This window comes from Narcine bancroftii, chromosome 5 (assembly GCF_036971445.1).
Source record: "Narcine bancroftii isolate sNarBan1 chromosome 5, sNarBan1.hap1, whole genome shotgun sequence".
Classification (NCBI taxonomy): Eukaryota; Metazoa; Chordata; class Chondrichthyes; order Torpediniformes; family Narcinidae; genus Narcine; species Narcine bancroftii.
The window spans coordinates 251,846,250-251,872,698 of NC_091473.1; the positions used below are offsets into that span (position 1 = coordinate 251,846,250).

Consider the following 26,449-nt stretch of genomic DNA (forward strand, 5'->3'; position numbering starts at 1 on the left):
AATAGTTTTATTAGTTTGTTTTGTTCCTCTTCTTGCAATTTCAGCAGTTCAATTTTAGCTAAAAGTTCCTTTATTTTATCATCTTTCCCCTCGTTCTCAGTTTGATACAATTGTTCATAAAATTCCTTAAAATTTTCATTAATCTCCATTGAATTATATGTAATTTGTTTGTCCTTTTTCCTTGATGCCAGTATTGTTCTTTTAGCTTGTCTGTTTTAAGTTGCCAGGCTAATATTTTATGTGTTTTTTTTTCTCCCAGTTCGTAATACTTTTGCTTTGTTTTCATTATGTTCTTCTCCACCTTGTACGTTTGAAATGTTTCGTATTTTATTTATTTGTCCGCCAGTTCTCTCCTTTTCGTTAGATCATCCCTTTTTACTAATTCCTTTTCTGTACTTACTACCTCCCTTTCCAACTGCTCTATTTCCCAATTTTTCATCTTAGTCACATAACTTATTATCTGCCCTCTAATGAAGACTTTCATTGTGTCCCAGAATATAAATTTGCCTTTCACTGATCCTCTGTTTATTTCAAAATATGTTTTAATTTGGCATTCAATAAACTCCCTAAATTCCTGTCTTTTAAGTAGCATGGAGTTTAATCTCCATCTATATGTTCTTGGTGGGATGTCCTCCAGTTCTATTGCTAATAACAGGGGTGAATGATCTGATAGTAGTCTAGCTTTATATTCAGTTTTCCTAACTCTCCATTGAATATGGGCTGACAACAAAAACATATCATTCCTTGAGTAAGTTTTGTGCCTACTCAAATAATATGAAAATTCCTTCTCTCTTGGGTGTTGCCTCCTCCATATATCCATAAGTTTCATTTCCTGCATTGATTTAACCAAATATTTGGCTACTTTATTCTTTTTACTTGTCTTTTGTCCAGTTTTATCTAACATTGGGTCCAAATTAAAGTTAAAATCCCCTCCTATCAATATATTTCCTTGTGTTGTCTGCAATCTTGAAAAAAATATTCTGCATAAACTATTGATCCTCGGGGAGGAGTCACGCGATGGAGTAGTGGCCGGACGGTGAACTCCAGCCCTCTCCAGAAAAGTCTGGAAAAACAAGAGAAAACACAAAGGCACAGAAATAAAAGTTACAGAAAAGTGAGTATAAAGGTGGAAAGAAGATGGCGACAAAAAAAGAAAAGTCGAAAGCAACGGTAAGAAGAGAGGAAGAGAAGACAAAGGAGGAAAAAGGTGAAGGCCTTACCTGTCCGAAGAGGCCCGCTGCGGAGAGAGAAACCCGCTCCCTCAGGTCGGTAAATAATGGACTACAAAAATGGCTCGCAGAGCCGAGCAAAAGTGCGCAACCGCGCATGCGCGAAGTTTCGCGCATGCGCGATGCGAATGAAAAAAAACACACCGACGGGAGGGGGGACCAGCTGGGGAGTCGATCTCCACAGCCGGCAACGACAGCTGCAGAACACCTGCAGCAAGAAGAGACCACAGAAGACAATAGAAACAAGATAGAAGAGAAGGAAAGGGCAACAAAGAAACAACAGATGGCCAACCCAGAGGAAGAAGAAGAGGAAGAGTATGGTGAAATAGAAGAAGAAAAGATAGGCAAGGTAAAGGATATACTTGCTCTTATTAAAGGATACATGGAGTCATTTAAAGAATGGCAAACACAGGAATTTAAGGATTTAAGAAAAAGAATAAACAACACAGAGGAGAAAATAATTAAAATGGAGATGACCTTAACAGAAATGGGAAAAAAAATGGACAAGATGGAAGAGCGGGCAGTAGCAGCAGAAATGGAGGTAGAAGACTTAAAAAAGAAATTGGAGAAATCTAATAAAAAAACTAAAGAGACACAAGAACTACTAGCTCAAAAAATAGATACAATGGAAAACCATAACAGAAGAAATAACATAAAGATAGTGGGCCATAAGGAAGATGAAGAAGGCAAGAATATGAGGGAGTTTATAAAAGAGTGGATCCCTAAGACCCTAGGATGTCCAGAACTACAGCATGAAATGGAAATAGAAAGGGCACATAGAGTATTGGCCTCTAAACCACAACCACAACAAAAACCAAGATCTATTGTAGTAAAATTCCTAAGATATACTACAAGAGAAAAGGTACTGGAGAAGACAATGGAAAAAGTAAGAGAGGGCAACAAACCACTGGAGTATAAAGGGCAAAAAATCTTCATTTATCCAGATATAACTTTTGAACTCCTAAAGAAGAGAAAAGAGTTCAATACAGCAAAGGCGATTTTATGGAAGAAAGGGTATAAATTTATACTAAAGCATCCAGCGGTATTGAAAATATTTATTCCAGGACAACAAAACAGACTATTCTCGGATCCAGAAGAAGCACGAAAATTTGCAGAACAATTACAAAAATAGACTGAGGGAGGAAGACGGGTAATGAGAGTTAAAATGATCACGACTGATATGTATGTGGGTAAAGACAAAAATAGACTGAGGGATGAAGACGGGTAATGAGAGTAAAAATGATCACGATTGATATGTATGCAGGTAAAGAGGTATAAGAGTGAATAGAGACAATGAGCATACATGAATGTATCTGTACTTAGAGGAAAATATAGATAGTATAGACAAGAATTAATAAGGGAAGGTAATGGAATAGAGAGAATAAGGAGGGAATTAAAAGAGGGACCTTTGTGACATATGAAAAGTGAAATCTTTTCTGGGGGAGGCGGGGTGGGGGGAAATAGCGGTCACTGCAAAATCAGTTGACGCTTGCGAGTGGATTCGCAAATCCAAATGGAGAGGGGAGATGTGGTTGTCCGACAAGGGATAAAGGACAACTCAGGAGGTGAAGGGGAGATTGGGGATAAATAAGATAGAAATAGGAGAATAAGGAAAATGTTAGATGTTGTAGGAATGTTGTCTTATAAAGAGTTGAAAATAAGAAAACAGAAATGGAAAAGGAGGAAAGGTAATGATGGAAAAACGGAAAGAGAAGATAAACAAAATATAAAAGGGCTACGCTGAACTATATGTCTTTAAATATTAATGGAATACATAACCAAATTAAAAGGAAGAAACTACCAAATTTAAATGAATAAATGTATTCCATTAGAAAAAATAACATATTGGTTAAGAAATAATATTGAAATATTCGAACAAGTATAGGAGCCTTACATTAAATACAATAGCGAAAACCTATCGGGGACAAACATTACCTAAGTTGATGGAAGGAGAAGGAAAGAAAAGAATGGACTCAGTAGAATTTCTGGTGTAATTTTGTTGAATGACAACATTGTCTGACTGGCTTAATGCAACCTAGATTGTATACCTAAAATGGATGAGAGGGGGGGGGTGGGGGGGTGGTTTGGGAGGAAAGGGGGGGGGGAGAAAAAGTCACTGTATATGTGTGAAAAGAAATAGTGTATATCATGGCTAATGTGATTTATGGTGTGAAAAATAAAAAAAATTAAAAAAAAACAAAACTATTGATCCTCCTCGTTAGGCGGATATATACTGAGCAAATTCCAAAATCCTGAGTATATCTGGCACTTTATCATTACATACCTCCCTGCTGGATCTATTATTTCCTCCTCTATTTTGATTGGTACATTTTTGTTAACTAGTATGGCTACACCTCTAGCATTTGAATTATAGGATGCTGCTGTTACTTGTCCTACCCAGTCTCTCTTTAGTTTGTTATGTTCTGCTTCAGTTAGATGCATTTCCTGCACAAATGCTATATCTATTTTTTCCTTCTTCAATAAATTTAGTAGCCTCTTCCTTTTAATTTGGTTATGTATTCCATTAATATTTATAGTCATATAGTTCAATATGGCCATCTTATATCTTGCATCCACCTCTTTTCCACCTCTTCGCCACCTCCATCCCATTTCCCCATTTTCATCTCTTAGTTTTCTCTTATTACACTTTTTACCCCCTCCAGAAATCTTTGTCCGCGAAGCCAAGCCAAAGATTACACTTAATGTACAACAACACATTTAAGACATAAAGTACCCCCGCAGTTCCCATATAAACTAATACCATAACCCCAAAATTCCCCCCCTCTCTGAGTTGCCCCATACCCCTTGCCGGGCAACCACAACTCCCCTTTTCATTTGGGTACTGATCTTGTTCGCAGCGTCAACTTATTTTGCAGTGATGGTTATTCCCCCCTCTACCCAGCTCTCTCCAGAAAACACTTTTTTTTAACACATATAACAAAGCTCTCTCTCTCTTCTTTTTTTCCCCCTTACGCCCTTCCTTCCCTTCTCCTTTCCCTCTTTAATTCTTGACATATACATTGTTTTTACATCTTTATATATACTTTATCGCCGTTCTTCATTCTTGTTACATCTCTTCATCTCTTCTCCTGTCCTGCAAACATTCTGCAAATTCTTGCGCTTTCTCTGGATCTGAGAACAGACTGTTTTGCTCCCTGGGTATAAATACTTTAAGCACGGCTGGATGTCTTAATATGAATTTGTAACCTTTTTTCCATAAAGTTGATTTCGCTGTATTAAATTCCTTCCTCCTCTTTCAGAGTTCAAAACTTATGTCTGGGTAAAAAAATATTTTTTGACCCTTGTATTCCAATGGTTTATTATCTTTTCTAATTTTATTCCTTGCCTGTTCCAGTATATTTTCTCTTGTCGTATATCTCAAAAATTTTACTAAGATGGATCTTGGTTTTTGATGTGCCTGTGGTTTTGGAGTTAATGCTCTGTGTGGCCTTTCTATTTCCATTTCTTCTTGCATTTGAGTTCTTCCCAGGACCTTCGGGATCCATCCTTTTATAAATTCCTTCATGTCTATGCCTTCAGGCCCACTATTTTTATGTTATTTCGCCTACTATAATTTTCCAACATATCAATTTTCTGAGATAACAACTCTTGTGTCTCTTTAATTTTTTTGTCACTTTCTTCCAATTTTTCTCTTGTCATTCACTTCCATTTCTGCAGCCCTTTCCCGCTCTTCCACATTCTCTACTCTTTTCCCTATTTCTGTCATTACCAGTTCTAACCTTTGCATTTTATCTTCTGTTCTTTTCATTTTCCTTTTAATTGCATTGAACTCTAATTATGACCATTCTTTTAGTGATCTCATTTGTTCTTTATCTATATTCAGTTCATGTTTTACCTTTTATTTTTCTTTGTCCATCGGTTTTACCTTCTATTTCACTATGAAGATCTTGGTCTTCTTCTTCCTCTTCTACTGTGTCTGTATCTGTGTTTGTGTCTTTTTCTTCTCTTCTTTGTGTCTGTGTCTCTTCTGTTTTTCCTGATGAGCTGCTTGTATCTCTGTCGAGCCTCTTGTTGCCTCCTGGGCTACTCATCCGTTGTGCTTCCTGACATTGGTCTTCTTGTCGGTCTTCCCTCCGTCTATCTTCCACGTCTGTTTCGTCGCTCCCTCTTCTGCTGTTTTTCTTATCCTCCAGCTGAGAGCCCTGGTGTCGGGCATCCCTCAGCTGCTCGCTCTGTGACAGCCCGCTCCTCTGCTGAGCCCCCCCACCCCTGCCGGTGTCCTCTTTCTCCTTTGATTGCGCACTGTTCACGCACGACTCGTTGCGCACTTTTGTTTGGCTCCGAGAGCCATTTTTGTAGTGCACCAGCTGGAGGGTCATGACTCTGTAGGGCAGGCACTGACCTTGAGGATCGGGTGCTCCTTGTCACCACAGCGTCCTGATCCTTTGTGTAGGTAAGGCCTTCTTCTCTCTTCTCCGGTGACTTTTTAACTTATTTTTTTCCAGTTGTTCTTACTTTCTCCTTCTTGGAAACCATCTTCTTTCTCTTCTCTGTATCTTTATCTTCTATTTCTTATATTCTATTTTTGTTATACTTTGCTTTTTCCTATTTTCCTGGAGAGGGCTGGTTTTCCCGACCGGCCACTACTCCATCACGTGACTCCTCCGAGTCAGATATAATTAAGAGACATTTAGCACCTATGTAAATTCAAAAACATATGGGGTTGTAGGCTAATGGGTGCCATGTTTAGCGTAGCTGTTAGTGCAATGCTGTTACAGCGCCATTGATCAGGACCAGGGTTCAAATCCTGCGCTGTCCATAAGGAGTTAATACATTCTCTCTATGTTTGCGCAGGTTTTCCCCAAGGGCTCCAGTTTCCTCCCACCTTTTGAAATGTATGGGGGTTGTAGGTTAATTGAGTGTAAATTGGGCTGCATGGACTTGAGGGGCCGAAATGGCCTGTTATTGTGCTGTGTCCAAATTTTAAAAAAATGTGGTGTAGTGGGTCGGCACAGGGTCGTGGGCCGAGAAGACATGGGGCGAGGCACGACACGATACAGCCTAAAGAGGGCAAATGAGAGTTGTCTAGTGGGCAAAACGATCTGCATGGATGTGGTGAGGAGACAAGTATTTTTTTTACATAGAGAGTGCTGAGTGTCTGCAATGAGCTGCCAGGATTATTGGTGGAAGCAGGTGCAATAGTCGACCCAACTGCTTTGAGTCTGTTGGTCCACATTCAAGGATTTGGCAGCCTCAATGAATACACTGCCACCGCCTTTGTCAGCCCGTGTCTGACCAATTGGACCATACAGACATTCCCCAGATGAAGCAGGAAGTCAACTCACTCCCGAAGGCCGGGTTAGAGGCATTTATGCCTTGGGACCCAGCCCTCAACAAGGAATGCAAGTCCTACCTCCACAAGGCAAGTGAGTGTACTGCATCAAGCTCTGCTGCAGGAGAATATCCCAGGTACATGGCCACCACGGCAGGGATGCAAGCGGAGATGGGGTACGTTACAAAGCATCACAGAGTCCAGCAGCACCACCCTCACCGACGAGTTAAACATGTTCTACACTCCCTTCGAACTGGGACCCATCAGGGAGTTAACATCCATCAGCTACTAAGTGATTCCTAGGGGCAATACATCGCAACCAATTAATCTACCAACCAGCACGTTTTCAAGATTTAAATTTTTTTTTAGACAGCACGGTAACAACCCTTCTGGCTCACGAGCTCGTGTCCTCCAAATACCCCAATTAACCTACAACCCCTGGTACGTTTTGAAGGGTGGGAGGAACCCAGAGAAAACCCATGCAGACATGGGGAGAATGTACTAACTCCTTACAGACAGATTCTAACCTGGGTCACTGGTGCTGTAATAGGGTTGTCCTAACCATGCCAGATGTGGGAGCATCCAGTGTAAAATCTTCACATGGAGAAGGTACAAACTTGATACTGAGAGCACCCGAGGTCTGATTCGTACCAGCTTCTCTGTGCTGTGATAAACACATAGAATTGCTGACAGAACTCAGCAGGTCTCACAGTGACCATAGGTGGTAAAGATATACTGTATAACCGATGTTGAGGGACTGAGCTCTTTGTCAATGTATGTGAAAAAAGCAGGCAGGTCTCTGAATAAAAGGACTGGAGGAAAAGTACAGACTAACAGGCAAAAGGTGATAATCAGACATGGACAGGAGGTCAAGAGAGAGAGGAAAGGTGAGAATTGGAGGGGCTGGAGGAAAGAGAGACATAGGGATTGATAGAGGGGGACTAATGGAAACAGGACAAGTTGATTTAATACCATCCTGTTGGAGGGTATCCAGACAGAAGGTAAGTGCTGTTCCTCTAATTTGTAGGTGGCATCAATCTGGCAGTGCATGAGACCATGGACAGACTTGTTGGCAAGGGAATGGGGCTACTGGGAGATCCACTAGTTATTGTGGACAGAGCGAAGGTGCTCAATGAAGTGATTTCCCAATCTGCGTCCAGTCTCTCTGATGTAGACGAGGCTAAATGGGACCACATGATGCAGTAGATGACCCCTTGCACATTTACTGGTTAAGCATCGCTTCACTTGGAAGGACTCTTTGGGCCCCCGAATAGTGGTGAGGGAGGAGGTGTGGGAACAAGTGTGGGACTTATTGTGGTCACAAGGGTAAGTGCAAAGTGGGCAATTGGTGGGAAGGGAGGAGTGGACAAGGGAGTCACAGATGGAGTGGTCCCTGTAGAAGGCGGAGGGGGGAAGATGTGTTGATAGGAGGAAGAGAGAAAAGCTGAGAAGTGATGGGGCAGGGGCAAGCTCTCTGAAAGGAGAGGGAAGAGTGTGGGAGTTGGAGGAAGGGAGATAGGGATTAGGAGAGAGAGAAGAGGAAGGGAGGGTTTGACAGACGATGTCGATGTTAATACCACCCAGATGGAATATGAGGTGTTATTCCTCCAATATGTGGGTGGTCTGGGAGGCACTGGCTGTATCCATTGCACCATGATACTCCTCGACAAGCTGTCTTGGAACAGGGAGGGAGCCAAACCTCCATTTAACAAGCTTCTGGGGGAAGCTTCAAACGAATCCTTCCATTTCTTAACCAGTTGGAAAATGACAACACAATCCTCAAATATTTATTTCAAGAATAACCCAACTACTCAAAAATAATTATATTTATTATACCGATCATTGCAATCTGATAAAGGATTCTGTTATTGCAACCGGAAAACTGGCTACACAACAAAAACCCGACAGAGGTTAAATCTAGCAATATAACTTACATCTGAATGATATTTAAATATACATCAACTTCAGTCAATTCCATACAATTATAAATACTGGAGCAAAAATACTTTGTTAAATATGAATCCATGTGATTCAAAAGTCTATAGTAATGCCAGCGTTTATTGCTCATCTTCAGTGTCCCCTAAACTGTGGAGGTCGAGAACAGGGTTAGGTCTGCAGAGGCACAGAAAATAGCGAACTGGTTAGTTTTAAATGATAATCCATTGGTCTCCTGGTTTCCATTGCTGGCAGTTCCTAATTATTTAAACTCCAGATTAATTTAATTACCCAACTTTAATTTCCTCAACTGCCCTGATAGAATTTGAAGTTCTGTCAGTGAATTAAAAGCCCAAAATGCAGGATGCAGGTCCAGCCATTTCCTCAGTACATACGCAATGCCTTATGGCATGTGTTGGTGTGACTGAAAAGCAAAATAGTCCTGACGCTGAATGTCGAATTAAAAGCTCATTAAATCTGTGCCCTCTAGTTTTAGGCTCCCCTACCCTTGGAAAAAAGAGACTATGACCACCCTCCTTATCTATGCCCCTCACCCTCCCACACTCCTTGCCTATCGAGTTCCAACCCTTCCTGAATGGAGAATAACCTTGTGATATTGGAGCCAGGATTCAAGAGGGTGCAGAGGGCAAGATGGTCTCCCGAAGGTCCTCGGGAGCTGAAGGCTTCCTGATCGCATTGGAGGTTTGAATCTGGATACGGGTGGCCAATGGATCGCGGGAGGTGAATCATCAGACAATGTGAAGAGACTCTCTTTTGCTTCCCTTTCTCTCATATTATAAAGGCAATACTAATGGAGACTCTATGTTTGCCTTACGGCAGGCAAAGGTTAAAGTATATCATGTATATTACATTTTTACTGTATTATTACAAGACAATAAAAGGAACCTTCAACTTTTTTTGCACCTTCCCATTTTAGTGACATCAGACAATGTATTAATCGATGATCCTCCCTCAGACATCAACACTCTTTCTCTCTCCATAGATGCTATTTCAAAAGTATCAAGCGTCTATTTGGCCCTTTGCACTTGATTACAGCTGGTTCGTTATCTTGCTACCATATTCAATATTTGTGTCCCTAGTTCTTTTTAAATCTGGGATGAAACATGGAAGTCTGCAGATGCTGTGATTGTAGTAAAAACACAGAAATGCTGAAGGAACTCAGCCGGTCTTGCAGCGTCCACAGGTGGTAAAGATAATATTACCAACGTTTCTGGCCTGAGCCCTTCCTCAAAGCATGAGGAATTAGAAGAATCGACAGGGGGAAAGAGTATAGACCAATGGACAATATGTGTTAATTGGATATGGAGAGGAGGATAGGAGAGAATTGATTGGGGAGGTGAGGGGGGAACAGAGGGGAAAAAGGAAGAGAGCGAGAGAGAGAGAGAGAGACAGAGAGAGGAAAGGAGACATAGGGAAAGATGGGGGTAAGGAGCTGGCTAACAGAAACTAGAGGTCGATGTTAATGCCATCTGGTTGGAATCAAATTTAAATCTGACCCACTGAGCATTTCCCATGTGTGACACATTGCAGGCACTTGCATCCAATGCAAAGGACTCATCCTTTCTCTTATGTTCCACTTTTTTTTTTTCTGTGCCCTTTGCACAAGGGTATTGCCCAACCAGTTCACCCTCTCCAAATCTTTTGTCAAGAAGCACAACCAACAGAGAAAGCCAGCAGTTTAACTGAGCGACTTCCTCTCGCACCATTCTCAGCGTGGCTTTGATGGACTGGACCTACAAAAATTTCAGCACCCCTTCAAAAAATCTTTGTAAATCAGTTCAGTATTGATTATAATTATTAATCCCATACATCATGGCCTTGATATTCCTGTGGCTGGAAGAGTTTATGTTTACCCTTCCACATTCTTAAATAAAATGAGTTTTTTTGTTCTGAATCACTTTAAAGAATTTTAGAGATTTAACTGCTGATGTATTTTTGGTAAATTTCAAGACACCATTGGGATCTGGGATCTCCTGTTTGGATCTTTCTCTGTAGACCACGTGAGGAACTTTTAGAGTCTGGTTGAGCACTGACAGTCAGAGTTCTGTATGAAACGGAAATAAAATCGAACAACATCCTCATAATTTCTCACAGATATTCTTTCATTCACTCCATGTAATCTGAAAGGAAGAGAAAAAAAAAGCTATTAAAAAATCCCAATTTCCTATCAATTATGGATTTTAGACTCCAATGTCAGGAAAATAGCAGAAAAAAAATAACATAATTATTGCCTGTGTGGTCGTCACACTGGGCACCTTTTTAGACTGCAAGTACCTGAGTGTAACTGTCCTGGTGGTTGGACATGCAGTAGAGTGGATGACCATCGATGAATTTTTACGGAATGATTTACACTGCAGGCTTCCTCCAAAAAGTTGTAGGGGTCTTGCAGGATAAATCACGGTGCAGGAACTGACTCAAAATTCCTGCACATTCCTTTTTAGACTGCCCGTGTAGCGGCAAATTCCTTGATTGTACCGTTACATGCCTGCGGTCTAAAAACCATAAATGTTAATTTCACATCAATGTTACAATTGAATACTATTTGCACTGGTGACATTGATGAGAGAAGAGGCAATTTTTGAAAGGATTTAGAATACATTTCAGTACCATGGCATTACATCTTTGCATTATATCTTTAAAAGGCCCTGTCTAAGACTAGAGCAGGATATGAATATGAAAAATTGGGTAGAGCAATGGCAGATGGAATTTAATCTTGACAGATGCAAGGTGGGGTGGAGTGGGCTCATGGGATAGAAGGGCCAAGCAGTATCTCCAAATTAAATAAATTCATATTTGGCACATCAGCTAACACCCGTGGAATTAATGTGCATCTCAAGAACTGTTGATTCCTGTTGCCCTGACAATGCATCTCTGAGTCAGTTACTGGTTGTTTTATAAGTTTAACTTGGTTTATCTTGGGTGTGTCCTTTGAGTTCAGACATGTTCAGTGCATACAAATTGTCTAATTATTAGGTCATATTATTCAGGCATGTGCCTGTGCTCCAAAAATTAATTAAACACGTTGAAAAGATGGAACCAAAGCAGGGCTCAAAACTCACCTGTAACTCAAAAACTCATCAGTAACTCACAAATATGCTGGGGAAACTCAGCAGGCCGCACAGCATCCAAGAAGAAAACAATCAATTCTCAGCTTCCTTCTCTTGTACCCCATCTCCCCACCTGTATCCACCTGTTAGCCTTTGCTCCTCCCCCTCCCCCTCCCTTTCCTATTTCACCTTTCTCCCACTTTTCTTTTAAAAATTATCCCTTTGTTGTCATGTAATAACACAGAAAATGTAATATTACACGAAATATCCTTTTGCCTTCCATAATGCACTATTCAGGTGTCCACTTGTTTTTGCGAATACCCAAAGAAGTGCCAGGCCCGAAATGTTGGTTACCGTTTACTCCATGTGGATGCTGTGTGACCCGTTGAATTTGTCCAGCAATTTTTTGCTGCAGCAGTTTGATTTTTTTTACCTCAGATTCCAGTATCTGCAGGATCTTGTGTCTTATAGAACATAGAAAACTACAGCACAGTGCTGGGCCTTTGGCTTTTGATGGTGTGCTGACCTATATAGTCCTACCAATAAAAACCCCTTCCTACCTCGTAACCCTCTCTCTTTCAGAACAGGATCTGACTATGACAATGGGTGAAGAGGTAACTTAAATGCTACTGGAAATCCATTTCTTCCTGTGAAGGCAGTAACACTCATCATCGAGTGAAACACAGAAGTTTGCATATGCTGTGTTCATAGTAAAAACACACAGAAATGCTGGAGGAACACAGACAGTCTCACAGCGCCCATAGGAGGCAAAGATATATTACTGATGTTTCGGGCCTACTCAGAGAAAGGAGGGCTCTTTGAAGAAAGCATATCATATATATTACATGGTTAATCAAGTCAAGTTTACTGTCATCTGATGCACAAATATAACCCAACGAAACAGCATTCTCCGGTCCTCGGTGCCAAACACACAGGCACACCACCAGACAACACACATAGACAAACAATATATATATATATATATATATATATATATATATATATGAGAGATATATATTGTCTCATAATAATACTTACCCTGTGTGTGTGTGTGTATATATATATATATATATATATATAAAAAAGTATTATTATGAGACAATAAAAGGAACCTTTGAGAGTTCATGTAACAGAATGAAGACAAGTATACCTCATGAATAGGCTTGGTGGACTCTTGAGCAGAATACGAGAGATAGGAGTGACACCCTTGTGCAAATATCTTACCGAAAAATGTCCTCTTCCTTTAAGATCATTGGTACAAATCTATAGAGTTCTGAGGTTAGATTCTGGTAATGTCTGGTATCTGTGCTTGCTGTACAGAGTCCTGTTTGGATAGAGGAGAGGAAAATAAAATAATCAGTGGAACTACAAATCATCAAATGATTTCCAAGAATTTTACGGTCTTGAAAGATTAACTCTGTTTTCCTCTCTCTTTGGAAGTTGTCCTGGTAACTGAGCACTTCCAACATTTTCTGTTCTCATTTTAGATTTCCAGTATTTTAATTAACTTTCTGTGAGAGTTGGTAAATGTGTACTGTCTGAATAGGCCCTTTCAAACTGTCGTGTAAAATGGGCCATTTGCTTGGTTAGCGCCCCACTCACGCAGCAGTTAGAAATGGTCCGACCTGGTCAGCGTGGTCCTAATCCAACCAGGTCCCTGACCTACCTCAGAGGTAGTCAGGGAACCCAGTTAAACTTAATTAGGTCGTGTCCACTGACAGTTTGAACAGGAAAATGACCGATTCAATTACTCCTGTGACATCAGCGCTTGCGTGCTGGAATCACAAGGAAATCTCTGGCTGAAGTGTCTGCCGCGATCGGGGGGGGGGGGGGGGGGAGAGGGGTCAGTGCTGCGGGGAGAGAATAGATGGAGGGCCATGATTGGTGGAAGAGAGTTTGTTGCCACTGGTGGGGGAAGAGGGGGTCGCTGCTGCAGGATGGGAGAGAGGTCGCTGCTGCAGGGTGGGGGGAAGAGAAGATGCTGCTGCATGGGGGAGGGGTAAAGAGAAGTAGCTGCCGCAGGATGGGGGTAGAGAAGTCGCTGCCGTGGGGGGGGGGGGGTGGGGGAAGAAGAGTGGGAGGCTGCGAACTGCCGCTGCTGCAAACACCACACCAGTTCACAGTGACGGCTCTATGTTCGCAGAGGTGGGACGTTACTGGGGGGGGGTGCAATTGACGGGATGGGTGTCGATTGATGGTGAGGGTGGTGACTGACGGGGGGTGGTGACTAACAGGGGGGTTGGGGACTGACGGGGAGGTGACTGAGGGCTGGTGGGGGGGGCAGGGGAGACTTACTGATATTTCCCATGAGTGCGTGATGCGTCACTTACCGCGTCATTGCGAGGGCGGGTACCCTTTGAATCACTAGGTTGGTGATTTAATGGGTCGATCCCCCTGCAGTTTAAAAAGTGCTTCCAGCACCTTTACCCAAGTAATCACACCCAGGTCCCAGGAGGGCTACCCAGGCGCTGCAGTTTAGAAGAGCCTAATGTTTACAATGTACCACAGAGATTGTTGTTAGGATAATGTTGCTGTCACACTCTGTATGCGTGATCTGAGCATCATCGATAGAAATCCTACCTCTACTATTTGGTGATGGGACACACTAGACAGGCATTTAGTGTATTCAAGAGGATAAACAAGAAAAACTTAAAATGACATAATCAACATTGTTAAAAAAAATCTCAAGGTGTTTCACAATGCAAATCAAAAAACAAATAAGGAAAGGTTTGGAAAGATGATGAAAAGATACAAGTGAAGGAAATAGTTTGAAAGACACGCAAAAGGCTGGAAACTGGAGCAGAAAAGAAACTGCTGAAGGAACTCAGTGGGCTAGACAGCATCTGTGGAGGCAAAGAGATGGTTAACCCATATCAGAACCTTTTCATCTTTAAGGACAGATTGGGAATGGCTGGGGGCAGCAGGGGTGGGTGTTTTGGAAAGAAACGTGAGATTAGGACACTCAGATGACAAGGATCAGAGGCAAAAATCATGAGGTGAATCCATGAGAAGCTGGTTTTAAAAAGGGGATCAAGATCAGCTATTCTCAGTCTATGGCACCCCAACATCCCATCTAGGATTCGGAGTTTATCTGCCACTTCCCTGTGAAGCAGTCAAGTTTTGGTTTCTTCAGTGCTTCTCTCCTACCGTCTACATTAAAAAATATATTTTTTTTTACATGAGGTGTAAAGAAAACAAGGTTTTTACTGAAATGTGCTGTGGCCCCTGGGTGGTGGAGGCAGTGGGGTGGGGGGGGGGGGGGGGTGGGTGGCTGATGTCGATGAAGGAGTGTCCCTCTGTGCAGGCACAGAGGAACTTGCACAGACTTTCCGCATTAGGTTAAACTTTGTGAAGAAATATTCAAAAGTTCTTTAATGTGTGTTTTTTTCCCCACAGTTCCTGATAGCTTGCTGGTTACACTATACTGAAACAGGTGATCACGAAGCACAAATTGGCCCTTCAAAATCACATCACTGGTCAACTCAATACAAACATTTTCCCTGTGTAGTGAATGTCTGCAGATGCTGTGATTGTAGTAAAAACACAGAAATGTTGGAGAAACTCAGGAGGACTTGCAGCGTCCATAGGAGGTAAAGATGTATAACCAATTTTTAAGACCTGAGCCCTTTGTCAAGGTATGAGCAAAAAGCAGGCAGGCGTCTGAATAAAAAAGCTGGGGTAGGAGGGATGAAAGGGCAGGGGGAGGAGTACAGACCCATAGGTAAAAGGCCATAATTGGACATGGATAGGAAGGCCAGAGAGGAAAGGTGAGGATTGATCGGGAGAGGGGGTGGCTCTGTGAATGCAGAGTTGGAAGAAAGGGGGAGAGAGAGCAAATGAGAAAAAGTGGGAGAGAGAGTAAGCTAGAAAGAAAGAGAGCGACAGGGCTACGTGTGCAATTGTCTGAATTTTGGGGAACCAGTCTGTAGCAGGATACTGTGAAGAGCCACAACCCCAGCCCAGTGTGATTCCAGTCATTTCAAAGTGCAACATAAAATGCATTGGAAACTCATCCGGTTTGGGTTTTCTCTCTTACCCGGAGTGACGATCACCTCAGGAAAAATGTTGCCAATTGTTTCTTTGATAACCTGATACCCAAAGGCATCATCTTCATAAGAACTCATCGGAATTGGAGGACTGGATTTCAAAACTTTAATCTTAACGCGTTCATCGGAAATAATCTGCCGAATCTGCTGGAGAAGCTGAAAGAGTTAAGAGAGAGATGGTTTTCATGGATAACTGACAGATAACAACACCAAAAAAGAAAAACTGTTGGAGGAACTCAGTGGGTCAGGCAGAATCCATGGAGGCAGGTGGACAGTTGATGTTTTGAGTCAAAACCCTGGTTCAGGACTTACAGGTGACAACCTCATCGATTTTTTTCATTCCATTAATTTCACTGGGCAAACAAGCTCGAGGTTCAAGTTTATTGACACGTACCAAGATTCAATGATAAAGATAGTTTAACAAGCAGAACAGTGGATATCTCCAACATAGTATAACAAGTAAGACACAATATAGAAGTGCAGAGTGAGAGATCAGTTGGTATGGAGCAAAGGCAACATAATTTTAATTTGTTTAGGTTCATTCTGGAGTCTGATAATGGCAAGAAAGAAACTGTCCTTGAATCTGGTGCTGCGTGGTCTTCCTGATGGGAAGGGGCTGGTGGTGGGGGGTGAAGAGAGTGCGGCCGGGGTGGGATGAGTCTTTTAACATGTTGGCTGCTTTTGCAAGGAGTTATAAGAAGGTGGGGCTGAGACACCTTCTTGATCTGCATCAGTCCTGTTGAAAGAGATCCCAGTGCTGTCAGGTATCAGTGTTATTTAAATATTGTTTTAATTTAAAAAAAAATTAGACATACCAGGCCAATTTGGCCCCACGAGTCTGCGCTGCCCAATTTACACCCTATTAACCTAACCCCGGAACGTTTTTGAAGGGTGGGAGAAAACCGGAGCCTGCAGTGAAAACCCACGCAGACACGGGGAGAACATACAAACTCCTTACAGATTTGAACCCAGGTCCAGTCCCAATCGCTGGCGCCGTAAAGGCATTGCACTAACCACTATGCCAACTCTGCTGCCCCTAGCGTTCTAAGGTTTATAAATGTATTATGATCATTTATTTCTTGTGGCCATGGTTTGCACTGTTCACTCATTGCCTTGACCCGTGTCCAAAGAGAGGCAGAAGCCACAAAGTTGGGTGTGTACTTTCCAAACATGGGGTACATTTGCTGTCTATCCTATACCGTATCATTTTAAAAGGCAGTTAAGAACAAACGCCATTGCACATGGATGACGGATGGATGGAGCATTCGTCGATGGAATTTCATCCTGACAAGTGTGAGGTGAAGTCAAATAACAGATGGATACATACATTAAATGGCAGGAATTTTGATGATCTGAGGGACCTTGGGGTTCAAGTCTACAGTTCCCTGAAAGCAGCAACATAGGGTAGTGAAGAAGGCAAATGGCACACTTGCTTTCATAGGTTGAGGGACAGAACAAAACAATGGATCTGCCAGATTTGGAACATCGTGTGCAGTTCTAGTCACCACTCTGTAAGAAGGATATAATTACAGCAGAGAGAATGCAGAAATCCATCAGGATGTTGGAGACACACGAGAGACTGCAGGTGTTGGGATCAGGAACAGCAATTCTCAACCATTTTTTTTTGTGGCTTCCCCCCGACCCCAACCCCAGACTCTGATCAAAGTTTATGGGCCCCTTTCCCAGTGAAGTAGTCAAGTTTTGGTTTCTTCCATACCCCTCTCCTACCGACTACATAAAAATAAAACACATAAAAAATAATTACTGTATGTTACGTGAGGTGAAATCAAGGCTTTTACTTAAGTGTGCTGTGGCCCCCAGAGGGGTGTGTCAGGCCTCTGTTGAGAATGACTGATTTAGAGCAATGAACAACCCAGCCGGCCATGCATCATCAGAGGAAACAAAAAAGACTGGTCAGTTCAACAAACTTGTCAACAAACAATTCTTACTCGACCGACCAAGTTTCTCCAGCAAATTACCATAAAAGTCAATCTCGTGTAAAAGCTGACACCCCCATTTTTGGCCCAAAAATCATGTATTTTCCATATATCTCATTTAAAAGTCAACATCCCTACTTTTGGCCTCGGCTGCCTGTCCATCCGAGCTCCCAAGGTTGCGACCGCAAACCCTTGCTTTGGCCGCCTGTACATACAAATTCCCGTTGATGGTTCCTTGCCCCGGCTGCCCACCCATCCAAGCTCCTGACACCCCAAACATGGACGCCACCCGGTCCTGGCTGTCCAAGCTCCCGATGCCTTGAACGACACATGTATTTACTGCGGTCAAAAAGTAGTATCCATGAAAGTCGACCCCCCCCCCCCCCACAAAATCTGACCAGAAAAATTGGTCCCCAAAACCCATCTATGACACGAGTAAATACAATATGCATTTCACCAGGATGTTGCCTGGATTGGAGAGTTTTAATTAGAAGGTGAAAGTGGACAACTTGGCTTATTATCCCTCGAGTGAAGGAGTCTAAGGTGTGACCTGATAGAAGTAAACAAGATTGTGAGAAGCATAGATGGGAGAGATAGATATTCAAATTATATTTCCCATGGAATGGGCATCAAAAACAAGAGGGCACAGATTTAAAGTGAGAGGAATGAGTTCTTTTGGGATTTGAAACACACAGAGCAAGTTGTTGATTTTTTATAGATATACAGCACATTAACAGACTCTTATAGCCCACAAGCATGTACTGCCCAATACACCAATTAACCTTTAACCCCCCCCATATGTTTCTGAAAGGTGGGAGGAAATCCATCTACAACATGCGTGGTCAGAGATGGTGGAGGAAGAGACATTTGGACAGATACTTAAATAGGCAAAGAATAGAAGGTATCCATCCTGGGGCAGTTGATGGACAAATAGCAGCATAGATGTGATGGGATGAATAGCCTGATTCCGTGCTGTATACATCTATGACTCTGTGACAATCTGAACCTAATCCCATCATCGGCAGACTGCACCTATCCTAACCTAGACATATCCGAGAACCCAGAGCATCTATTTTATTTGTGTTGGTTGATGCAGATATACCACCTGGATTTTGGAGGTTAACTTTCAAATTAGAGCCATGGGATCTTTTATGTCAATACATTGGAAAAGAATGCAACATCCTCTAAGTGTTACCTCAGTATTTATGCTCAAGTCCATGGCTGGGTCTGGAATGTGGAGACATCCAAGCCAGATATTGGAGTATTTGCCATCTGGTCCCACTACTCCGGTTTCCACCCACCCTCCAAAACGTGTGGGGTTGGGAGGTTAATTGGCTGGCACAGGTTTCATGGGCTGGAAGGGCCTTTTACCATGCTATATTGTTAAAATTTAAAACGAGTTGTTCATAATCAGGGTACCTCTTCGAGCTTGTGAGCTGGGTGTAGACGGAAATTCACTGTCGCTTTTGCAGACGAAGCAATCACGTTGGACTGAATGGAAAGAAAAAGAAAACCATTGAAGCCAATGAGACAAACTTCCTCCTCAGTTCTCCACTGAGCATTCCCACAGAGTAGTGCACAGCAGTGAACAGCAAGAAAAGATGTCCTAGGTTGCTGTTCCAAAACATCTGAGATAACAGTAAAACCCAACCTGATCACAGATAGTCCATATCTGCAGCCAGTTAAATGTGTCTCAACATAGGGAATACAAACCCAACCTGACCTGACTATAGCCAATCCAAGCCCAACCTGAACTAACCATTGGCATTCCAAGATCAACCTGTACTGACGATAGCCAAATCCAAACCCAATTTGAACCAACCATAGGTAATGCAAACCCAACCTGACAATAGCCATACAAGCTCAACCTGACCCAACTATAGCCAATCCAAGCCCACCCTGGCTCATTACTAATTACTGATGGTCACCATGACCAATGCCAACATTTTATTTTATTCCAGATTAGTCACATTTTAAATTTAACTGGTGGGATTTGAACTCAAGTCTCTGGATTGCTGGCTTAGCAATTTAACTGTTGCGATACCATCACAAGAAATTAAGAGAAAGTTTCTCACTCAGTGAACTACTTGGACCTTGAATGTTCTTCGTGAAAACACATTTCATGCTGTTTGACACCTAATAGCAGTACCATCATAAAGGAATCCCCTTCGTCTTTCCAAAGGGTCATTTGCACCTTTCCTCCATAATTTCTGCATCCCTGCTTCCATCTTCCATCCACTCCTCTTCTCACAGCATTTCAATGCTCAGTGATGAAGAACCATTTTGTGACTTGTTCATGACAAGAAATTCTGATTCTGATTTATGCATCTGCAGGAAATGCCACCTCTCCCTTCCCAACAATGTAAGGCACCAAACACTTCTTTCAGTGTTTGCTTTGTATGTCTTCCACTTTAACCTACTGAATTACGTTGTGTTAGGGAATTAAGGGTTATGTGGAACAGGCAGGGATGTGGAGCTGAGTCCACGGCCAGATCAGCCCAGACCTTATTGAATGGCGGCACGGGCTCGATGGGCGACTCCATCTCCTATTCACACAGTATGGAATGCTGCACAGTGCAGGCCCGTCAGCCTTTGCCACAACTATTTAATCCTTCCCTATTGCACATCCATAACTTTCTATTTTTCTTAAATCCATGTTCCTATCTAAGTCTTTTGAATGCCCTGATTGTACCAGTATCATAATGCATTCCAGGAACCCACTACCTCTGAAAAAAATCTATACATGAAAATAAACTTGAAACTTAACTTGAAGGTAATGTTAAATGCTCCATTTTCATCCAGTGCATTGTAATTTGCCTTTGAAATCAACCTCAAACAAAGAAATGCACAAAATAAATTGGAACTTGCTGCCCAATTCAAATAAAATGCTGGAGTAACTCACCAGGTCAGGCAGCATCCACGGAAGGCCATTGCCTTTGCAGTCCTGTTTACCTCCTTAATGAATGGCTAGCCCATACAACTGCAATGCCTTAACTCATCAAGATAATATTTGCCATCTAAACACAATTTTAAATTTAGATATACAGCACGGTAACAGGCCATTTTGGTTCACGTGTCCGTGTCGCTCAATTTACACCAATTAAGCTACACCCTTGGTATGTTTTGAACGTTGGGAGGAAATGGGAGTCTCGGGAAAAACCTACGCAGACATGGGGAGAATGTACAGACAGTGCAGGATTCGAACCCTGGTCCCAATTGCTGGCGCTGAAAAGGCGTTGTACTAACCATACTGCTCAAATCTGCTGGAGGAGCTCAGTGGGTCAATCAGCATCAGTGGGAGAAAAAGAATGTCTGATGTTTCAGGCAGGAACCTTTCATCAAGTCCTAATTTCTTCAGCTGTAGAGTGGTGAATCTCTTGTAGGCGTGGCAAAGTTGTTTTCCATGATAGAGGAGTCTCGGACAAGACGGCAAAACTTCAGGATTGAAGGGCACTCATTCAAAATAGAATGTGAAGGAATTTCTTTAGCTAGAGAGGAGTGAACATATAGAATTTGCTACCATGGGCGGTTGTGGAGGCCACGTCGTTGAGTGTGTTTAAGACAGAGATTGATAGTCAGGGTATTAAAAGTCATGGGGAGAAGGCCAGGGAATGGGGGTGAGTGGGAAAATGGATTAGCTCATGATGGAATGGCAGAGCATACTCAATGGGCTGAATGGCCTACTTCTGATCCTATATCTTGTGGTCAGCCATATGGTCTTATAATTCTGACCCAAACATTCTACTAGACCTGCTGAGTTCCCCCAGCAGGGTGCTTTTGCTTCAGATCCAGCATCTGAAGCCTTTCTTGTACTTCCAGTCCTCGCTGTCATTCCTCCAAATAACTTGGAAAATCCGTCTCACAAATCCATATTAATGCAGGAAGCAACTGCCTGGAAATTCATCCCAGTTTGTCCAGCTAAACTCACTGGGTGGTGCTATCAGAAGGTTTTTTCCTCTGGACTGATAATAGGCTCCAAGCATAACTGCATCTAAAGTTCATTCTGAGTTGAATTACCATGCAATACGTGCCTTGCATGACAGGATCTTCTTGGCAGAGCTATTGCATTCTCAAGGCCACAGTTATCCAGCACATGCCTCACATCCCATTTCCTTGCTCCTTAGAGCAAGAATAGGCAAATTAAACAACACACTATTTTAATTTTGAACAAGTTATTTTGATTGGAATCCATTCAAATACGGAAAGTTTATGGTTTCTTGTTTTTTAAAAAAAAATTTTATTGATGGTGTCGTAGATGGAGAAGAAAGTTTCCTGAAATGGGATACTGGAAGGAATGGCGACAAATGGAATTTAATTCCGACAAGTGTGAGGTAATGCACTTTGGGAATTCAAGTTTTGGTAGGTGCATTGAGGTACAATGAGATCTCAAGCTGCTAGTCCATCAAAAGTGGTGACACAGGTGGACAGAGTACTGAAAAAGGCATTTGGTATGCTTGACTTCATCAGCCGAAGCACGAGTGTTAGGAGTATGAAGTTACAGGGAAACAAAATGTTGGTTAAAGTGTTGTGTGCAGTTTCAGGTTGTCAAACGAGGAGGAGGATGAAGCAAACCTTTGTTCGGCTATGGCCTCCCTCAGGACTCTGCTCAAAGTTTATGGGTCTCCTTCCGTACTCCTTTCCTTCTCTCCTAATGGACCCCCATTGAGAATGGCTGAAGTAGAAAGAGGGCAAAACGTATTCACTAGGATATTGAGTGAAACACGGAAGTCTGCAGATGCTGTGATTGTAGTACAAACACGGAAATGCTGGGGGAACTCAGCTGGTCTCACAGCTGAAGCGCTATCAATAACTCGAAAGACTGAAGTTACAGAACAGGCCTTTATTCACAAAAAGCTTGAAGTGTATCCCATGCTGTAACCTAGGCTTTTGGGGGCGGAGTTACTGTATTGAACACTTTATACTGGGTCAAGTGGGTGGAGCCACAAGTACAGTCACAACAAGGGTTGGAGCCAGATAAATGAGCAAACAACAGTTCACCACAGCAGTGTCCATAGGAGGAAGAGATATATTGCTGCCATATCAAGGTATAAGCAAGAAACAGGCAGGCATCTGATAAAGACAGAAAGGAGGAAGAAAAGGAGAGAGAGGGGTCCAAACTCTCCTTAATTCCCACACTCTTCTTCCTGCCGATCTTTACCTCCTCTGGACACTGTAAGACCTGCATTTTTGAGTGTGTTTTTTTTTAAAAACCAGGAAATTGCCTAGAATAAGAGACATAGTTGTAAAGAAAGATTGTTAGGCTGGGATTATTCTCACTAGAATGTAGGAAGCTGAACCTTGACCTCATTAAGTTTAATAAAATTATGAAGGTCAAGGTAGGGTAGATGGTCAGAATCTTTTTTCCAGCGTCTAGAACGAAAGGGCACAGGTTTAAGGATAGAGGGGATAATTATCGGGATTCTGAGAGTGTATTCTTTACACCACACAGAGGGTGGTAAATACAAGGATCAAGCTGCCAGAGAAGATTGTGGAGACAGAGACAATTACAGTTTCAAAGCTATTTGGACAAGCAGAGAGCAATATAGGTCTACAGCTGGGATTAGCATGGAGATGTCTCCCAGTCTCCATGGAAGGGGTGGGCTGTGAAGACTCATTTCTGTGCTGTGTGTTTTGATGATTTTGTGACTATACTATTTTCCTAGGCTCTCCTTCTATGCCTTACATTTTTAAACATTTTTTGAGTTATAGCACAGTAACAGTCCCTTTGGCCCTGTACATTTTTGGAACATGGGAGAAACCAGAGCCCCCAGAGGAAACCCATGCAGATACATGGAGAACGTACAAACTCCTTCCAGACAGTGGTGGATTTGAACCAGGGTCGCTAGCACTGTAGTAGTGTCACGCTAACTATTACACTAACCTTGTGGCCTTTGTTCTGACAAAGGATCTTCATGTGTTCTAACCTTCCGAACCATTCTATCATGTGGGACCTTGTCAAAGTCCTTGCTAAAATCCATGAGGTCAATGTCCCCCGCCTTGCTCATATTAATCCTCTTCATCACCGCTTCAAAATCCTCAATCAAATCCACACTTAGTCACGCTGACTATCCCTAGTCAATTCTTGCCTTTCTGAATGTGGGTACATGCAGTCCCTCAGGATCCCTTCCAGTAATTTTCCCACCACTGATGGCTTCTTCCGTTTTCTGGTCCTGGTCTAAAAAAACCATCTCAGGAGTACTTGAGGAAGTTAACCCCCACAGCAGTACATCTCAATCTGTGTCCTGCACACCACTGGTGATCCATGGGTTTATTATAGGTGGCCCACAATGACACGGTGAAGACAAATATTACTGATATAATAAATGAGGAATACGTAAAATGAGGTTGCAAGTTTGACAACAAAAAATATTATTATAGTAATGTGCCAGAGAAACTCACCAGGTCACACACCATCTGTAGGAAGTAAAGGACAACCAATGTTTCAGGCCTGGGCCCTTAGCCTGTACTTCTAATGGAGGCTGCGTGACCTGCTGGATTTTTCCCACTTGTTTGTGTGCTGCACTCGACCCCAGTATCTGCGGATTTTTTTGTGCACCAAAGCTATTGGTCTCTTACCTTAATTCCAGCATGAAACTCTGTCACTGCTGTCGTTGTCCTCACAAGACTGTTGGTCGATGGCTTCTTCTCCATCATCCTGTGAGGGCATATTGAGCGGAGAAGTAAAGTGGCAGGATTCTGCTGGATGTGGTCCCATTTTCCCCATTACCAGATGAGTAAAATAGTTGACAAATGATAATTCTGTTTATCTTATCTTTTTGTTCAAGAGGGAGTTTCCAGAGAATAGCAAGGATGACCTTGTCATATCCTACCACGGCATTTTGTTCAGTGTTAAGTTTAAACAACAGAAATGCAATATGTAAACTATATACCTAACCTACATCTGATGGAATATGCTAACATTGTGCACGAATGTGTGTCAGCACCTGATTAGAAGTAAAAGCAGAAATAAGTCACATGACTATTCCCATCTGCTCTGCCTTTTCTATAAAGTCCTGATGGCACATCCTCACTTCCCTCTTGATGCCTGGATTTCCCTGGTCCCACTGAACTCAGCCTGGGGTGAGATTTAATAACTGAGAATGAAAATAGCAAAGACTTAGAACAACTGCAGCCTATCCATTTCCTCCCCACTAACTGCACCTCCACCTATCTTTGTATCATCTGCAAACTTAGCCAGAAAGCCATTAATTCTATAATCCAAATCATTTGTATACAACCTAAAAAGTGATCCCAACAGCAAACCCTGCGGAACACCATTGGTAGCTGGTAGCCAACCAGAATAGGATCCCTCTATTCCCCCTCGGTTTCCTGCCGATCAGCCAATGCTCTACCCATGCTAATATCTTTTCTGTAATTCCACGGGGTCTCCCAGTCAAATTCCACTGATCGGCTCCATAGCCCCACAGGTTATGGTCTTTTCCGTGTACATCCAACTACTGATGAGAGGTAGTGAGGGTTTTTGGCTCTTCTACTTTACTGTTAGAAAGAGACTCCGAGTCCTCTCTTCCCCCCCCCCCCCCCCCCACTCACCTCCCTCCCCTCATCTCTGGTTTCTGTTGCTCGTAGAAATAGGTCTGATGCACCATCAATAATCACAAGAAACTGAAGTTGTGAAACTGAAAGGGTCTTATTAACTATAGACTGGAACAACCGTCAACCTCATTGACTGATCAAGGCAGAGTGGAATGGGAAGCATACAAAGGGCTATGGGTAGGATCAGACTTGGGAGACATGTCTCACAAGGACCTTCCTACTTACCCTATCTAGTTCCCTTATAACCTCATACACCTCAATAAACTTCCCTTTAATTTTCTCAATTCCAAAGAAAATAACTCCAAGCTATCCAATCTTCCCTGTTAGCTACATTTTTCTAGTCCAGACAGCCCAATGCTATTAGAGCCAACGACTTGGGTTCAAATCCAGCACTGTCCGAAAGGAGTTTGTACATTCTCCTCATGTCTGGGTGGGTTTCCTCCCACCCTTCAAAATGTATGGTTAAATGGGATATTTAGATGCATGGGCTCATGGGCTGTATGTCTAAATTTTAAAAAATTAAATTTCCACTGCACTCTCTCAGTGCAGTTATACATATCCTGCAATGTGATAACCAGAACAGAACACAGTCCACAAACTGACTTAATTGGTGTTGAATGCAGTTCCAGGATAACACATTTTTTTCTGTGAGCCTTTGGGCGAGCGATAGACAACAGACTCATTTGCCAAGACTTCACTTCTGTCGTTATTACCTACCTGCTGACTAATGGAGCAAATAACCACAGGTTGGCCATGACTACGTTCATGGGGAATGGAAGCTGAAAACAAAAAAAAACAAAATAAATATTTACTGAAGCATGTTGGTAACATTCTCCATCTCAACCATTTTCCTTGTTGTAACAGATTTTGTAAAGTAATTCAGTTCAAATGGTTTAACGTTTAACTATTCAGTTATTTGTACAGTTGAGTTACCAAAAAAGTGCCTGGTCCGCAGGGTTGCGTGTACTCAAACGATAACTCTGAACTTTTTTCTCTTTAACACAAGCCCCTGCTCTTCTGTTTATATTCCTGCACTACCTGCTATTTTATGTATAGGTTGACCTGCCTAAATAGCCTGAAAAGCAACACTTTTGACTAGTTCAGTACGTATGCCAACAATTCAATTCATTTCAGCTCATTTTTATTTAACAAGGCTTGGTTTTAACAGAATATTTGACGACTTTGGACTTTTAGTGACCTTTATGTCCATTATTAAAAAAAAGTGTTGGTTTAATTCTCTATGATCAGTCTCCTAACTGGAAATCAGTCCCATTTGTACTTGTTTGATGTACTTGCACCCACTTCCTGTTGTAACCCTGCCCCAGGTGGGCGGTGGGGTGGGGGAAATAACAGAAACTTGGAACTTCCTGTTCCAATTCACCCTGGC

The 26,449-nt window shown here is 42.3% G+C and overlaps 1 protein-coding gene and 1 long non-coding RNA gene across 2 annotated transcripts in view; one reads left to right on the top strand and one right to left on the bottom strand.

Annotated features, from left to right (window-relative positions):
- Window positions 1-26,449, top strand: part of LOC138765201 (uncharacterized) — a 249,914-nt gene that overhangs the window by 15,940 nt on the left and 207,525 nt on the right. The gene's annotated exons all lie outside the window — the stretch shown is intronic.
- LOC138765199 (N-fatty-acyl-amino acid synthase/hydrolase PM20D1-like) overlaps window positions 8,334-26,449 on the bottom strand; it is a 62,402-nt gene continuing 44,286 nt past the window's right edge. The window contains exons 7-12 of the mRNA XM_069942139.1: window positions 25,780-25,841; window positions 24,085-24,163; window positions 18,928-18,999; window positions 15,562-15,727; window positions 12,750-12,849; window positions 8,334-10,598 (exon numbers count right to left, since the gene is read on the bottom strand). Of these exons, the coding sequence (XP_069798240.1) occupies window positions 10,490-10,598; window positions 12,750-12,849; window positions 15,562-15,727; window positions 18,928-18,999; window positions 24,085-24,163; window positions 25,780-25,841 (588 nt within the window). The 3' untranslated portion in view covers window positions 8,334-10,489. The remainder of the gene's footprint in view (window positions 10,599-12,749; window positions 12,850-15,561; window positions 15,728-18,927; window positions 19,000-24,084; window positions 24,164-25,779; window positions 25,842-26,449) is intronic.